This window comes from Centruroides sculpturatus, unplaced genomic scaffold (genome assembly GCF_000671375.1).
Source record: "Centruroides sculpturatus isolate CEXI.00-Female unplaced genomic scaffold, Cexi_2.0 scaffold1541, whole genome shotgun sequence".
Lineage (NCBI taxonomy): Eukaryota > Metazoa > Arthropoda > Arachnida > Scorpiones > Buthidae > Centruroides > Centruroides sculpturatus.
This window is the reverse complement of record NW_019385789.1, coordinates 84006-102702: the sequence shown is the minus strand read 5'-3', so window position 1 is coordinate 102702 and position 18697 is coordinate 84006. Positions and strand designations below refer to the sequence as shown.

The window sequence follows — 18697 nt, the reverse complement described above, 5'->3', positions numbered from 1 at the left end:
CTAGACCAGTGTTTCTCAAACTTTTTTGTCAGGTGGCACACTTGAAATTATTAAACAAAATTCACGGCACCCCTATTATTATTATTTATTATTTTGCTTTTTACGGTTAGTAAAGATATGAAGGATGAGAAGACTTTGAAAAAATAAAAGTTTTTTATTAAAGTAAGTTTATTTCCAAACAACACAAAAACATTCAAAACAAAAGTTATTATTATATAGGTATCTTTTAATTATTTATTTAATTTAATACTTTAATTCAATTATTTTAAGTAATTTTAATTTAATTATTTAAAAATTTTGCGGCACCCTTGTGGCGTTCTTGCGGCACCCGCTTTGAGAACCACTGCTCTACTGTATTTACCCCATTTTTTGTGTATTGGTGAGTGATGGTAGATGGTATGGGGAGGGAGGCTAAATCCTCATCATTCGTGATGGGTAAACATGAGTAATAAAGATTAAATGTTTGCAAAGGAAAAATTGTAAGGACCACCACACAGTTCTAAATCAAACGATGATGATTTGAAGAAATTATAGTGGGCCTTATAAATTTAAAATGGCAAATGCAAACAGGACACATTTGTTTGCTTTGACACTAAAAGATGTCTTACATCAACTAACTGACACCTAAATGTGAATTCCAGCACATAATAAACAAAGAAATTTTAACATTCAAATGTCAACCATCTTTTAGAGGCCTCCTTCAGGAATGAATGCAGAAAAAACACAAAAACCTCTTGATGAGGCCCTCTAAAAGACAGCCAAAAATGTTTGAACATCAAAATTTCTTTGTTTATTATGTGCTGGAATTCACATTTAGGTGTCAGTTAGTTGATTATATAGTTCCAGTTTAAGTGGGCATTTTTTGTTTGATGTCTTACATGTTGTTAATGTGGATAGTTTACATTATTTGAAAAAAGGTGAAAGTATAACAGGCAATTGTTTATTGAGACATTGGCAAAATGCTGGGCTGCAATTTTTAATTTAAAATATATGCTCTCCATCTCAAATTAGTAATGTCTTGCTGTTGTACATCATACTTTTTCATTAGCAATAGAGTTGTGCAGGTCATCTATCTAACTCATTTCAGGGAAAAATTTTTTAATTGAAATGACATGACTTCTGGTTTGAACTGGAAGTTTTAAATAGTTAATTGGGGCCTCCTGCCCCTAATCTCTCCATATCTGTTCTTGGCTTTTATCTATCTAACTCTGTTCTTGAGATTAAGGGAAGATAGACTGCTGACAGTGGAAATTTATAGGTTTTCAATTTTTTCAGATTGCAGTCCAATGAATGCAAATTATATTAATTGGATTTCAAGAAAGTCTGTTAATAATAATAATAATATTGGATTGTGTTTTTAAACTTCAAACATATATTTCCTACCTGATAGAACTGTTTATAAAGAAAATTCAACAATAATAATTGTAAATGATTACAAATGTGTCTTTTTTTTCAATAATAATATAATATAATAAAATTAGGTGAAATGAAAGCTTGCTGTATTCAAATTGAAATAGAGTTTGAGTGGTGGTGATAATTAAATTGTCTGGTCATTAAATTTCGAGAAAAGGAAAACATTGAAAATTGAATTAATCAAACTTGGTGCATTCAAATCTATTATTTTTTTTCTGGAATAAAACCATGAAAACATAGAGGAGTTTTTTTCTTAATTTTGAATTGCATTTCTGTAGAAGAAACAATTTCACTTCAGAAAAAAATTTGTAGAAACATTTTCTAATGATTTTAAACTTGAAAGCATTTTAGTTTTTACTCAAATTGTTAAGTCTAATTTGACTTTTTTTTTTTTTTTTTACAATTTTGAAATTTTTGTTTGTTTGAAACTGATTATTTTTAAATAATTTAATTCTTATAACAAAATGCATGAAAATAATTTCAATATTTTAATGGAATTTTTTGTGGCAGCATCATATTTCTTTATTTCAAATATAGTAATATCTTGCTTAGTTAACATGTGAATTAGCTAATTTTCTTTGTGAAACTCAACATCTTAATTCAACAATTAATTGTATACTCTAAGAAACTGGATAAAGTATATTGACATTTTATTCAGAATGCTAATATTTCAAAGAATTGATTATCTTAACTAAAGTGAAGAAAAAACAAATATTACAGGATTATAATAATGTTCAATGTGAAATTCTTAGAAGGCTTCAATATGCATGATTGATATAGCATTGAGGAGGATAGTAAACAGGAAAGGACTCTGAATTTTGTTAGCTAAATCTTGAACAAGTTAATCTTAGCTGCACAGATCATTAATTTTTGCTTATGTAAAAACAAATATCCTTTTACTGCATTTGCACACAATCCATCACGACTCACTTTGATCTCAATTTACCACAATCTCAATTGTAACAGTCACCAGTCGAAAGTCAAGCTGTTCGCACAGGCAATTTGCTTGAGAAACCCAGCTATTGCATGAGATGATAAAACTGACATAACTAAGTCACGAATACCAACAAAAAAAAATGGAAGTTTTGGTTAGAAATAAATACTTTTTCTTGCTATATATCTAATAATAGCCAGATCTCATCGGCTCTCCAAATATCTCTTATTTCTCTGTTGATAGCCTGATGTGTTCCACAGCCATCTTGTTTCTTCTTGCATGCATGGGATTGTGGGAACTCTCTTATGACTGGATCTAGTTTCAAAAACTCTGGTCAATCACGATTGAATCTCATTTCAGTCAAGATTGAAACGGTCAAGAGAGGTCACACCACGACACTGTTGCCGAATGTATCACAATCTAAATTGAAATGCTCAGTGCGAACGAGGTATTAGGGAGTTGAGTATGTACAATAGAAAAAACAGTTTACCAATCTATTTAGATCAAAGGTTAGCAAAATGAGAAATAGAAAATTGGGAAATTACCAATGGACAGTAAAAAGTTATAAACTTATTGAAAAATTAGGGAAATGAAAGCCAGAAAGGAAAATTAAAGGAATAAGTGACATTTTTTATTTTACAGAATGGACAGATAGTTCTTAAAATGTTTTATTCAACTGCCATTTTGTTTTATAAGCTTATAATAATAAATTTTGATTTTTCATGGAACACAAAATATTTAACTTAAGATTCTGAATTCTTCTGGTAACATACTGATGAATAATCTCATCAATACACACTGTAAAATATACGACTTACTTCTGACTCGAAACCAAAACAGTGCTTATTTCAAAATACTTTCACTAACGTTTTTGAACTTAGTTCTTCAGGTGAATAAAAGAAAACGGGCAGAATCAATGTTATTCAAATGTATCTGTTTCATACGAATTCTGAAATGCAGTGTTCTGAGGAAACCCGTGCACTGATCATCTTAAACTTGTGCATGCTCTGTAGATAGAAGAATCGCTTTTGGCTTCTCGTGTATCATAAATAAGAGTTTTTTTTATCTGTACTTAGAGAAACTATAAAGAAATCGCCAAGAGAAAACAAGCCTCCTTAATATTTAGATGTCCCACTCTATTCAGAATGCTAAATAATGCAAAAGATACTCCACATCACAACAAATTAGCAGGAGTATACAGAATCCCTATAAAAGATCATAGGTGGGATAAAGACTTAGCATATGTGGGATCCACAAAAAAGATTGTTGGAGGTGAGGATCAAAGAACATAAAGCAGACATCCTACATAAAAAAATACTACAGCATTAGCACAATATGCCACGGACCCTGACATACAAGCATTATTTGAGGAGGCAAAGATAATTTATACCACACAGCAACCACACCATTTGCGCTGGATGGAAGCAATATACAGTAGAACCTCGATTATCCAGACCTCTATTATTTGGATTGTTCAAAATAAACAAAAATTTTACGAATTTGCTGATTTGCACTTGGCGAATTACGATACTGTTTATGTAGTACAGAATGGAATGCATAACTTTTTTTGTTTCAACAACGTCTCACCCAGCACAGTGGTCGTAAACTCTTAAATATATTTTGCATCATAATAAAAATATAACTCGACACATGTATTTATAAATAATTTATATTCAAATTACATCATTTTTATGACCAAGGGCGGCGTATGGGCAACGTGGGCCACCACCTATGCCTCGCGGTCCGAATGGCCTCGCGCGTCGAAGGTTTATGCATTACTTAAAAGCTGCAAATGCCACGAAAAAGTTTTACTCGTCATAAAATGATAAATAGTTTGTCAAATTTTTATTCATAAAATTGCAGTTTCAACTGCTTTTTATTTTATAAAATCTGTCTTCTTGCACCACCAGAGGGCATTTTAAACAATAGGTAGTCTGTTAGTGGAGGTCAGTAGTAGTCCAAATTCAATACGAACATTTGTTTCTTGAAAATTTGATCACGATTTAAATACAGTATTTACTTTTAATATTACCGATATGTCATCGAAAAGAAAACGTGTTGTATTATCATTAAAAGACAAATTAAAGTATTTGTTTCGATTATTCGAATTTTTCCTTATCCGGATTACCTTTATCCCCAATTAGTCCAGATAATCGAGGTTCTACTGTATATCTATAAAACAGCAAGAGAAGATAAGTGTATAAACAATAAGGATGAACTATCCTTATTGATAGCATGGCAAACTCTTATTTATGATACATGAGAAGCCAAAAGCAATCCTTCTATCTACAGAGCATGCGCAAGTTTAAGACGATCAGTGCACGGGTTTCCTTAGAACACTGCATTTCAGAATTTGTATGAAACAGATACGTTTGAATAACAGCAATTCTGCCAGTTTTGTTTTATTCACCTGAAGAAGAACTAAGTTCGAAAACATTAGTGAAAGTATTTTGAAATAAGCACTGTTTTGGTTTCAAGTCAGAAGTAAGTCGTAACATACTGATGTTATCTTTCCATTAAATTATATACTTTTTTGATAAGAAATTGCTTCTATTCAAACATTTTACACAAGTCTATGAGGCTAATGTAGTTTTATTTATTAGCTATAAATATAGAAGTATTTAAATTACATCTATACACTATTAGAATTTTATTATTTTTGTTTTTCATTTCAGTTATCTATAATTTTTAATATAATTTATCTTGCTAAATATTAGTTTAAGTTTTAAATAATTTAAATTATTTTACTCTTTATTCAGATATTTTCATTAATTTAATTTTTCTCCATAATTGGGCTGCATTTAGTTTAATATAATAGAAAGTGTATGTATCTGATTCCATTTTTCTGTTTTTAATTTTTAGTGCATTTGATCGAACAGACAAAATGAATTGTAGAAACATTTTCAATATCATCATATAGTTGGTTTTTGATAGGTAAAAAAAGTAAAAACACTTATTCAAAAACTTGTTAAATAAATTGTTTTTATTCTCATTATTTGTTTTCATAGTTTAAAATGCATTATTGTAAATACTTATGATCAGAAATATAGAATTATTTAAATATTTTAGCATTAAATTAAATGAAACTTTATTCGTAAATTACATTATTTTCAGGATTATATATATTTAATTTGTCTGGTAAATTTCTAAGTAAAATTGAAATATATTAGAATTATTATCATATATATACAGTGTAGCCATTAGAAAAGTAAATATGGTAATTAACTAAAGAATCATTTATGTTCATTGTGTAAATAATAAATATACCAATATAAATTACAGTAAGATTATTTATATAATCTACGAAATATAAATAGTCTCTGCAATTATACAGAAGATTGTTAAAGATAAACCAAACAATTTATTTGTTAAGTTAAATGCTCTGCACATTTATCCATGAAATTCCTATTATATATCAACAAATGTTTATATGAGGTCTTAGTGAAAGATGGATATTCTCTGTATATATTCACTTCATATTTATAGATGAAGACAGTTTCTTCTAAGAATATATTTTCAGTGAAAACTTACTAAACTATACATTGTGTGAGAAATCACTATTTGTACAAATACACTGATTATCAGTCACAAAAGACTCTGTGAATTATTAATTTTGTGGTGAAGGATAGCATACTAATGAAAAGACATGCATTCAGAATGAACTCAGCTTCAGAAGACATGCACAAATATAACAGATCATTTATGGGAATGTTTAATATTGATTCTGTTCAGGGAAATGCATTGGAAATACATTTTTACCTATAAACTGAACTCTTACTAATACATTTATGATAGCAGATTTCCCATGATGAATTACTCAAGAATTGTGCTTTTATTCACAAACCATGACATCACCAGTATGGCTCTTAACTATTATTTATCAAGAAGTTATATAACAAATCTACATAAAAGTGAAAAATAGGGCTTATATAACAAGAAGTTACAAATGGAAGACATTTCCCAATTGAAGAATGGAAAATTTATTTTCATTTTGTACCAATAGTACAAAAAAACAGAACAAACATGAATGAAGTTGAAACACACATGACTGTCAGAACAGAATGGCTAAAAGCAGAAAACGGATGTACAGATGTACTGTAATACAAACACCTCACCATACATAAACAAGACAACAAAGGTTATGTTTTCCTCTGCAGTTGTCTTCTAATTGTATCTGACCCTTGTGTTTAGGAGGAATAGATGACCACCTGTGTCATCGTTGGGGGTCATCCAAGTACTCTCTTCATATTGTTGGCCATCTCTACTGGTTTCTATCGGAGAATATGGTGCAAGATTTCTGTGCATTTGCTGGTGCATCATTCCTGTCCTGAATGCGGCCGTTGGCCTGGTGAAATGAAGTTGGTATGCAATGACTTATAAAATTTATAATAAAGAAATGTATTGAAAAAGCAAAATATATTCTATAATCTGAGCTAATTAGTGATTGAGTAAGTACTTAAAAGGAGGAAATAACATTATTATATCTAATATAGTTTAAGATATAGATGATTGTCTGTTTTGAGCTAATAAAATGAGTAATTTAAGTTTAAAGTTTTAAATATTTTATTTTAATGTAGCAGTTTATTGATAAAAATGATTTAATAATTTTATTTTCATTAGTTAAATGTAATTTATTATTGTGATGTTTTAAAATGAAATTTTTAATTTAACTAATATATTTTTAGCTTTAATTCTTTGCTTTATGAATAGATATATAAATAATTGAAAATGCTTATTATTTATAAATAAATCTGATTTTGATATATAATGAGATAATTTTGAATTAGATTAATATACAAGTATTGAATTTAATTTGAGAAGTCATAGATTTTCTGGATTTGAACTAGATGATCAATATTACTTTCATAATGCTGAATGTTATCAGTCAAGATGTGTAATTGTTAAATGAAAAAAATTTTGATGCATGTTTATCAAAACTTGAAATAAAAAATTAATCTTAATTCAAAATGATTTCATATTTACAGTAAAAAATTGTATATTTTTTTGTTTAAACTAAAAATAATTTTAAAGTTTAGTAGTTGCAGATAAAGGTAATAAAAAAATTGTGATGTGTTCAAAATATTTTTATTTATTATCTGACTTCAGATTGAAGTTGAGTGAATATTCTTTATTTAATAAAAGATCAACTGCATGTAGTAAAATTTTATAAATTTGATTAAATATAATGGTACTTAATGCTTTTATTCATCCAAAATCATGATAACAATTTTATCAAAATTATCCTTGAAGTCTTTGTTTTTATTGAATAATATATATATATAAAATTAATTTTTTGTTATATTTCTAAAAGTGTAGTAATATCATAAAATATTATTTTGAACAATACACGAATTTTTTTAAAAGTAATTCTATAAATTATTCATTAAATTTTATTTTGCTTTTTTATTTGAGAAATTTTAGAAGATATGTGATATCCATAAAGCAAGGATTATTGTTAAATTGAAATTCCAATTTTATAGTTTTTTTTTTAATTTTTTAAAAATATATGTACTGTATATATATCATATTAGCTACTTTTTCTTAAAAGTAGAAATCATGGATAATGCAAGTTAAAAATATTTTTGTTTTGCTCTTTCTGCCTTGTGGGCACAAAGAAGGCAACTCAAATGTCAAAAAAACTTATAAAGAATATTGTACGTTAATTAATAGTTAATAAATTATTATATTTTGTTATTTCAAATCAGTTTAATTAATTTGGGGAATAAATTACTTTATATAATAATAAAATAATAATAATGGGATTATATAAAGTGTATTAAATAATAGAATTTAAAATTTATTTTTATTTTCTTCTAGATATAAATGTAAATTTTGTAAATGTTTTTGTCTTTTCATATTTTAATAATTTATTGTATTGATCAAGCACAGTATAATTTGTTGATAAAATAGGACATGAGGTTTAAGCTAAAATTGTTTTTGAAGATTGATATTCAAGAGATCTGAAAATAAGATTTATCATTAATTTATCTGAAAATGTATTACTTAAACTAAAGTTGAAGGATAGTTCAAATTGCATATCTTCGAATGTTGAAATTGAGTAGTGAGCAACCATAATTGATTTTCAATCATTGAGTGTATTTAATTCTTCACTGTAAAATGTGAAGTATTTATAGGATTACAAACTTTTTGAGGATTTTTAGTTTATGAAGTATTAACTTTATAATGTCCTATCAAATTTAGAAAATGATTGTGTTAGTTGCTTGCATATTTGTATACCTAGAAAAAAAAAATAATAATAATAATTTCTCTAAGTTTTGTTGTTAAAATAGCATTTAAAAAATTCATTTTAANGTGTATATATATATATATATATAACAAAACAGGACAATTTGTAAGTTTTAAACTTCCATTTTATACATTTTGTTTTAAAATTTTTTGAAATATTTTACTTTTCTAAACTTATTTTAATCTTCTTATTAATTTTATTCTATAATGAATTTTGATTTTTGTTGTTATTGGGTTACAGAAATAAAATCTTGCTTATTTAATCATTTTTAATAATCTTTTCTTATAACTACTGTATTTTCGCAGAATGACCAGCAAGCTTGTTTATCTGGGGAAAACCATGTAATCAAATATTTCTGTATGGAAAAACTGGCATGCAAGTTTATCCTTGGGAATGCCAGTTTTTTAAGTGGGGTTATACATCCCTCTCTAGAGTGCATTAAAAAAACGAATGAGTTATGTCTTGTAAAAACGAATGCATTTTTATTCTAAAACTAATAATACTAATACTACTAATGTCAACAGATTGTTAATTATTTTGTCTTGTAAATGAAAATGAAATTAAATCACACTTACTAAACCTTTATTATCCGGTACTTGTAAATTATTCGTAAAAACAAACGTTTTCGGCCTCAGTTGAGGCCTGCTTCAGGTTAAAATACTTGGATTCCGTTTTGAAAATGAAATTACAATTTTATTATTTCATTGTACTCTTTCTTTATTGTATGTTTTCTTTAATGTTTAATTAAATCTAATTTTGTTAGATCTGATTAATTTTATATTTTAGTCACTATTTAACTGGCATGCTGGCCATTCCATGAAAATGGTGTGTGTATATATATATATGTATATATATATATATACATACATACATACATACACAGTGGTATCATGTACAATACTTGAATGCTAAATTTGACAAAAATTTACTTTGGGAGTTTGAACTGCAAACTCAATGAAGCAATGCACTCAAAGCATAAATGCAATCTGTGTGCCCAATTCATCTTTTGCTCTTGAATTATGTTTATATGTTTTCAGTGCTTTTTATTGTGGGTTTATGTGTTTGGTTATATATATTGTATGTTATTTGTCAATTGTTAACAATTCCTTCATGCAAGTTTTCTTTGTCAACAGCTGTTGAGTACTCTATATGTTTTGTATCCTTTAGTTCAAAATTTCCTGAACAGAACTTTCTAAATCATATTTGACACATTCAAAATTAAGAGCATCTTCCCCATACACATTATGAACTTTTTTTTACTGTTTGTACAGCATTATCTCCTTTCCGAAACTCCTAAAGTGTAAACATCTGACATGCTTTTTATCTGGAGACATTTTGACTTGATTTTATTCAAACAAAATATGAAGTAAAGAATTTAAATTAAGCTTCTAATTAAAGAATACAATCTCACATCAGCAATAATGTGTTAAATTTCATAACTGTTATAATTAAATCACACATCTATGTTAAGTAATAACAGCTATTTAAAATATACAGAAGCTTTCTGTTCAACCCAATATATACTTTACTTATTAACCATGGTATTTGAGAAGTGTATGGAAGCAACAAAGTCTGAGGGGAAGATTGTAATATCAGCTATTGAGATGATAAAGGAAAACGCATGAAAGCAGTACATGTCTGGCAGATCTGGCAGCTCTGTTTAATATGCTGAAGTCCATGTGCATGACTAGTAAATGCAATTTTCATTTTGTTATACAATATTTACATACAGAATTTTATTTTTTCTTGTTTTAGTTTATTATTATTGTGGCATTTAACTGTGTTATTTTTCCTTAAATTAAGTTTACTTTTAAAATTACTTTTACCTCTATCTCATATTTGCTATTTATTGCTGCTTTATCTCGTATTTGCTATTTAAGTTTATTGAAACAGGTTTTTAGGATCTGGGAGTGGATTAATTCACTTCACATTATTTTTAATGGGAAAATGATTTGGACTTCAAACAGTTCAGAATTCAAAATGGCATCACTGAATTAAACTTGAAGTACAAGACACCACTGAAATTTTGAGCTTATTTATCTGCTCTGCTTAATGTTATCAGTAAATATGAATCTCAAAGTGAATACAATAAGTGGATTCTACTGTATTTACATATAATGTTATAACAACAATAATATATATTATATATTTGCATCAGAATTTTTTATTTTTGGTAATTGTTTTAAAATATTGTGAACCTTATGCCAAAGTAAGGTAAATTAACCAAAAGCATTTTTTTTGATTATTTTGAAATAAATGATATTGCATATTTTTAATAGTTATAATAATTGTAATTAATTATTGGAGAGAGAGAGATCCTGAAATATATTTTCATTAACTTTTTGTAAAACTATTTTATGTAATGCAAATTATAACCTCTTTGGTTTGGATAAAAGTTGATATAAATTCAAGAAATTACACTTTTTATTTGCATGCTACATTTAATACAATGCTTCCTCCTGGATTCATATATTACTGTACAGTCGACCCCCCCCTATAAGATCATAGATACGTTCCTTTCTTTAGGAATCCGATTTCTTACGAGTCCTTCCAATCACAGCCCGACACGTGTNAAAATTTGTAGAAACATTTTCTAATGATTTTAAACTTGAAAGCATTTTAGTTTTTACTCAAATTGTTAAGTCTAATTTGACTTTTTTTTTTTTTTTTACAATTTTGAAATTTTTGTTTGTTTGAAACTGATTATTTTTAAATAATTTAATTCTTATAACAAAATGCATGAAAATAATTTCAATATTTTAATGGAATTTTTTGTGGCAGCATCATATTTCTTTATTTCAAATATAGTAATATCTTGCTTAGTTAACATGTGAATTAGCTAATTTTCTTTGTGAAACTCAACATCTTAATTCAACAATTAATTGTATACTCTAAGAAACTGGATAAAGTATATTGACATTTTATTCAGAATGCTAATATTTCAAAGAATTGATTATCTTAACTAAAGTGAAGAAAAAACAAATATTACAGGATTATAATAATGTTCAATGTGAAATTCTTAGAAGGCTTCAATATGCATGATTGATATAGCATTGAGGAGGATAGTAAACAGGAAAGGACTCTGAATTTTGTTAGCTAAATCTTGAACAAGTTAATCTTAGCTGCACAGATCATTAATTTTTGCTTATGTAAAAACAAATATCCTTTTACTGCATTTGCACACAATCCATCACGACTCACTTTGATCTCAATTTACCACAATCTCAATTGTAACAGTCACCAGTCGAAAGTCAAGCTGTTCGCACAGGCAATTTGCTTGAGAAACCCAGCTATTGCATGAGATGATAAAACTGACATAACTAAGTCACGAATACCAACAAAAAAAAATGGAAGTTTTGGTTAGAAATAAATACTTTTTCTTGCTATATATCTAATAATAGCCAGATCTCATCGGCTCTCCAAATATCTCTTATTTCTCTGTTGATAGCCTGATGTGTTCCACAGCCATCTTGTTTCTTCTTGCATGCATGGGATTGTGGGAACTCTCTTATGACTGGATCTAGTTTCAAAAACTCTGGTCAATCACGATTGAATCTCATTTCAGTCAAGATTGAAACGGTCAAGAGAGGTCACACCACGACACTGTTGCCGAATGTATCACAATCTAAATTGAAATGCTCAGTGCGAACGAGGTATTAGGGAGTTGAGTATGTACAATAGAAAAAACAGTTTACCAATCTATTTAGATCAAAGGTTAGCAAAATGAGAAATAGAAAATTGGGAAATTACCAATGGACAGTAAAAAGTTATAAACTTATTGAAAAATTAGGGAAATGAAAGCCAGAAAGGAAAATTAAAGGAATAAGTGACATTTTTTATTTTACAGAATGGACAGATAGTTCTTAAAATGTTTTATTCAACTGCCATTTTGTTTTATAAGCTTATAATAATAAATTTTGATTTTTCATGGAACACAAAATATTTAACTTAAGATTCTGAATTCTTCTGGTAACATACTGATGAATAATCTCATCAATACACACTGTAAAATATACGACTTACTTCTGACTCGAAACCAAAACAGTGCTTATTTCAAAATACTTTCACTAACGTTTTTGAACTTAGTTCTTCAGGTGAATAAAAGAAAACGGGCAGAATCAATGTTATTCAAATGTATCTGTTTCATACGAATTCTGAAATGCAGTGTTCTGAGGAAACCCGTGCACTGATCATCTTAAACTTGTGCATGCTCTGTAGATAGAAGAATCGCTTTTGGCTTCTCGTGTATCATAAATAAGAGTTTTTTTTATCTGTACTTAGAGAAACTATAAAGAAATCGCCAAGAGAAAACAAGCCTCCTTATTATTTAGATGTCCCACTCTATTCAGAATGCTAAATAATGCAAAAGATACTCCACATCACAACAAATTAGCAGGAGTATACAGGATCCCTATAAAAGATCATAGGTGGGATAAAGACTTAGCATATGTGGGATCCACAAAAAAGATTGTTGGAGGTGAGGATCAAAGAACATAAAGCAGACATCCTACATAAAAAAATACTACAGCATTAGCACAATATGCCACGGACCCTGACATACAAGCATTATTTGAGGAGGCAAAGATAATTTATACCACACAGCAACCACACCATTTGCGCTGGATGGAAGCAATATACAGTAGAACCTCGATTATCCAGACCTCTATTATTTGGATTGTTCAAAATAAACAAAAATTTTACGAATTTGCTGATTTGCACTTGGCGAATTACGATACTGTTTATGTAGTACAGAATGGAATGCATAACTTTTTTTGTTTCAACAACGTCTCACCCAGCACAGTGGTCGTAAACTCTTAAATATATTTTGCATCATAATAAAAATATAACTCGACACATGTATTTATAAATAATTTATATTCAAATTACATCATTTTTATGACCAAGGGCGGCGTATGGGCAACGTGGGCCACCACCTATGCCTCGCGGTCCGAATGGCCTCGCGCGTCGAAGGTTTATGCATTACTTAAAAGCTGCAAATGCCACGAAAAAGTTTTACTCGTCATAAAATGATAAATAGTTTGTCAAATTTTTATTCATAAAATTGCAGTTTCAACTGCTTTTTATTTTATAAAATCTGTCTTCTTGCACCACCAGAGGGCATTTTAAACAATAGGTAGTCTGTTAGTGGAGGTCAGTAGTAGTCCAAATTCAATACGAACATTTGTTTCTTGAAAATTTGATCACGATTTAAATACAGTATTTACTTTTAATATTACCGATATGTCATCGAAAAGAAAACGTGTTGTATTATCGTTAAAAGATAAATTAAAGTATTTGTTTCGATTATTCGAATTTTTCCTTATCCGGATTACCTTTATCCCCAATTAGTCCAGATAATCGAGGTTCTACTGTATATCTATAAAACAGCAAGAGAAGATAAGTGTATAAACAATAAGGATGAACTATCCTTATTGATAGCATGGCAAACTCTTATTTATGATACATGAGAAGCCAAAAGCAATCCTATCTACAGAGCATGCGCAAGTTTAAGACGATCAGTGCACGGGTTTCCTTAGAACACTGCATTTCAGAATTTGTATGAAACAGATACGTTTGAATAACAGCAATTCTGCCAGTTTTGTTTTATTCACCTGAAGAAGAACTAAGTTCGAAAACATTAGTGAAAGTATTTTGAAATAAGCACTGTTTTGGTTTCAAGTCAGAAGTAAGTCGTAACATACTGATGTTATCTTTCCATTAAATTATATACTTTTTTGATAAGAAATTGCTTCTATTCAAACATTTTACACAAGTCTATGAGGCTAATGTAGTTTTATTTATTAGCTATAAATATAGAAGTATTTAAATTACATCTATACACTATTAGAATTTTATTATTTTTGTTTTTCATTTCAGTTATCTATAATTTTTAATATAATTTATCTTGCTAAATATTAGTTTAAGTTTTAAATAATTTAAATTATTTTACTCTTTATTCAGATATTTTCATTAATTTAATTTTTCTCCATAATTGGGCTGCATTTAGTTTAATATAATAGAAAGTGTATGTATCTGATTCCATTTTTCTGTTTTTAATTTTTAGTGCATTTGATCGAACAGACAAAATGAATTGTAGAAACATTTTCAATATCATCATATAGTTGGTTTTTGATAGGTAAAAAAAGTAAAAACACTTATTCAAAAACTTGTTAAATAAATTGTTTTTATTCTCATTATTTGTTTTCATAGTTTAAAATGCATTATTGTAAATACTTATGATCAGAAATATAGAATTATTTAAATATTTTAGCATTAAATTAAATGAAACTTTATTCGTAAATTACATTATTTTCAGGATTATATATATTTAATTTGTCTGGTAAATTTCTAAGTAAAATTGAAATATATTAGAATTATTATCATATATATACAGTGTAGCCATTAGAAAAGTAAATATGGTAATTAACTAAAGAATCATTTATGTTCATTGTGTAAATAATAAATATACCAATATAAATTACAGTAAGATTATTTATATAATCTACGAAATATAAATAGTCTCTGCAATTATACAGAAGATTGTTAAAGATAAACCAAACAATTTATTTGTTAAGTTAAATGCTCTGCACATTTATCCATGAAATTCCTATTATATATCAACAAATGTTTATATGAGGTCTTAGTGAAAGATGGATATTCTCTGTATATATTCACTTCATATTTATAGATGAAGACAGTTTCTTCTAAGAATATATTTTCAGTGAAAACTTACTAAACTATACATTGTGTGAGAAATCACTATTTGTACAAATACACTGATTATCAGTCACAAAAGACTCTGTGAATTATTAATTTTGTGGTGAAGGATAGCATACTAATGAAAAGACATGCATTCAGAATGAACTCAGCTTCAGAAGACATGCACAAATATAACAGATCATTTATGGGAATGTTTAATATTGATTCTGTTCAGGGAAATGCATTGGAAATACATTTTTACCTATAAACTGAACTCTTACTAATACATTTATGATAGCAGATTTCCCATGATGAATTACTCAAGAATTGTGCTTTTATTCACAAACCATGACATCACCAGTATGGCTCTTAACTATTATTTATCAAGAAGTTATATAACAAATCTACATAAAAGTGAAAAATAGGGCTTATATAACAAGAAGTTACAAATGGAAGACATTTCCCAATTGAAGAATGGAAAATTTATTTTCATTTTGTACCAATAGTACAAAAAAACAGAACAAACATGAATGAAGTTGAAACACACATGACTGTCAGAACAGAATGGCTAAAAGCAGAAAACGGATGTACAGATGTACTGTAATACAAACACCTCACCATACATAAACAAGACAACAAAGGTTATGTTTTCCTCTGCAGTTGTCTTCTAATTGTATCTGACCCTTGTGTTTAGGAGGAATAGATGACCACCTGTGTCATCGTTGGGGGTCATCCAAGTACTCTCTTCATATTGTTGGCCATCTCTACTGGTTTCTATCGGAGAATATGGTGCAAGATTTCTGTGCATTTGCTGGTGCATCATTCCTGTCCTGAATGCGGCCGTTGGCCTGGTGAAATGAAGTTGGTATGCAATGACTTATAAAATTTATAATAAAGAAATGTATTGAAAAAGCAAAATATATTCTATAATCTGAGCTAATTAGTGATTGAGTAAGTACTTAAAAGGAGGAAATAACATTATTATATCTAATATAGTTTAAGATATAGATGATTGTCTGTTTTGAGCTAATAAAATGAGTAATTTAAGTTTAAAGTTTTAAATATTTTATTTTAATGTAGCAGTTTATTGATAAAAATGATTTAATAATTTTATTTTCATTAGTTAAATGTAATTTATTATTGTGATGTTTTAAAATGAAATTTTTAATTTAACTAATATATTTTTAGCTTTAATTCTTTGCTTTATGAATAGATATATAAATAATTGAAAATGCTTATTATTTATAAATAAATCTGATTTTGATATATAATGAGATAATTTTGAATTAGATTAATATACAAGTATTGAATTTAATTTGAGAAGTCATAGATTTTCTGGATTTGAACTAGATGATCAATATTACTTTCATAATGCTGAATGTTATCAGTCAAGATGTGTAATTGTTAAATGAAAAAAATTTTGATGCATGTTTATCAAAACTTGAAATAAAAAATTAATCTTAATTCAAAATGATTTCATATTTACAGTAAAAAATTGTATATTTTTTTGTTTAAACTAAAAATAATTTTAAAGTTTAGTAGTTGCAGATAAAGGTAATAAAAAAATTGTGATGTGTTCAAAATATTTTTATTTATTATCTGACTTCAGATTGAAGTTGAGTGAATATTCTTTATTTAATAAAAGATCAACTGCATGTAGTAAAATTTTATAAATTTGATTAAATATAATGGTACTTAATGCTTTTATTCATCCAAAATCATGATAACAATTTTATCAAAATTATCCTTGAAGTCTTTGTTTTTATTGAATAATATATATATATAAAATTAATTTTTTGTTATATTTCTAAAAGTGTAGTAATATCATAAAATATTATTTTGAACAATACACGAATTTTTTTAAAAGTAATTCTATAAATTATTCATTAAATTTTATTTTGCTTTTTTATTTGAGAAATTTTAGAAGATATGTGATATCCATAAAGCAAGGATTATTGTTAAATTGAAATTCCAATTTTATAGTTTTTTTTTTAATTTTTTAAAAATATATGTACTGTATATATATCATATTAGCTACTTTTTCTTAAAAGTAGAAATCATGGATAATGCAAGTTAAAAATATTTTTGTTTTGCTCTTTCTGCCTTGTGGGCACAAAGAAGGCAACTCAAATGTCAAAAAAACTTATAAAGAATATTGTACGTTAATTAATAGTTAATAAATTATTATATTTTGTTATTTCAAATCAGTTTAATTAATTTGGGGAATAAATTACTTTATATAATAATAAAATAATAATAATGGGATTATATAAAGTGTATTAAATAATAGAATTTAAAATTTATTTTTATTTTCTTCTAGATATAAATGTAAATTTTGTAAATGTTTTTGTCTTTTCATATTTTAATAATTTATTGTATTGATCAAGCACAGTATAATTTGTTGATAAAATAGGACATGAGGTTTAAGCTAAAATTGTTTTTGAAGATTGATATTCAAGAGATCTGAAAATAAGATTTATCATTAATTTATCTGAAAATGTATTACTTAAACTAAAGTTGAAGGATAGTTCAAATTGCATATCTTCGAATGTTGAAATTGAGTAGTGAGCAACCATAATTGATTTTCAATCATTGAGTGTATTTAATTCTTCACTGTAAAATGTGAAGTATTTATAGGATTACAAACTTTTTGAGGATTTTTAGTTTATGAAGTATTAACTTTATAATGTCCTATCAAATTTAGAAAATGATTGTGTTAGTTGCTTGCATATTTGTATACCTAGAAAAAAAAAATAATAATAATAATTTCTCTAAGTTTTGTTGTTAAAATAGCATTTAAAAAATTCATTTTAATATATGTATAAAAATTCAGCCAATGTACTGTCCATTGGCTGAATTTAACATATAACAGTATCATTTGAAATATATTTTTAACATAATAACCTGGTAAACAATTAAAGAGGGAAAATAAAATAGAAAAATATAATGAATTATTTGAAGTAAGGCAGTAGTAAATGTTAGGGGAAATGCAGCTTTTAGTCACATGGCATTTACAGTGGCTTTGAGAAATAATAAATAAAATGATATTTAGTGATATTTTAAGAATATATTCAAAATTATTTTTATTTGCTCATTAGCATAATTTACTTTGTTTGATTTTGCATAACTGTACTTTGTTATCATGTTGTTTTTTACTAGATATAATTTCAAAATTAAAGGAAGGTAAACTAGTTTAACTTACAATTAAATATAATTTTTTTATAATTAAAATATATTTCAGGATCCATGTTTTCTCTATGATATATTATTTAACATATTGTTTAAATCATACAATAGAATACATTTTATAATAATCAAAAAAAGAAAGATCATTTATTGATATTTTAATTTTAAAACTTGAGTGATTCTTATATGAAACAATCTCAAAGCAGTTGAATTTAAAA

The 18697-nt window shown here is 27.1% G+C and overlaps 1 protein-coding gene across 1 annotated transcript in view; it reads left to right on the top strand.

Moving 5' to 3' along the window:
• The window catches only part of LOC111642151 (heterogeneous nuclear ribonucleoprotein L-like), a 133598-nt gene that overhangs the window by 65016 nt on the left and 49885 nt on the right, over nucleotides 1–18697 (top strand). Inside the window, exons 7-8 of the mRNA XM_023388427.1 lie at nucleotides 6539–6671; nucleotides 12926–13071. Of these exons, the coding sequence (XP_023244195.1) occupies nucleotides 6539–6671; nucleotides 12926–13071 (279 nt within the window). The remainder of the gene's footprint in view (nucleotides 1–6538; nucleotides 6672–12925; nucleotides 13072–18697) is intronic.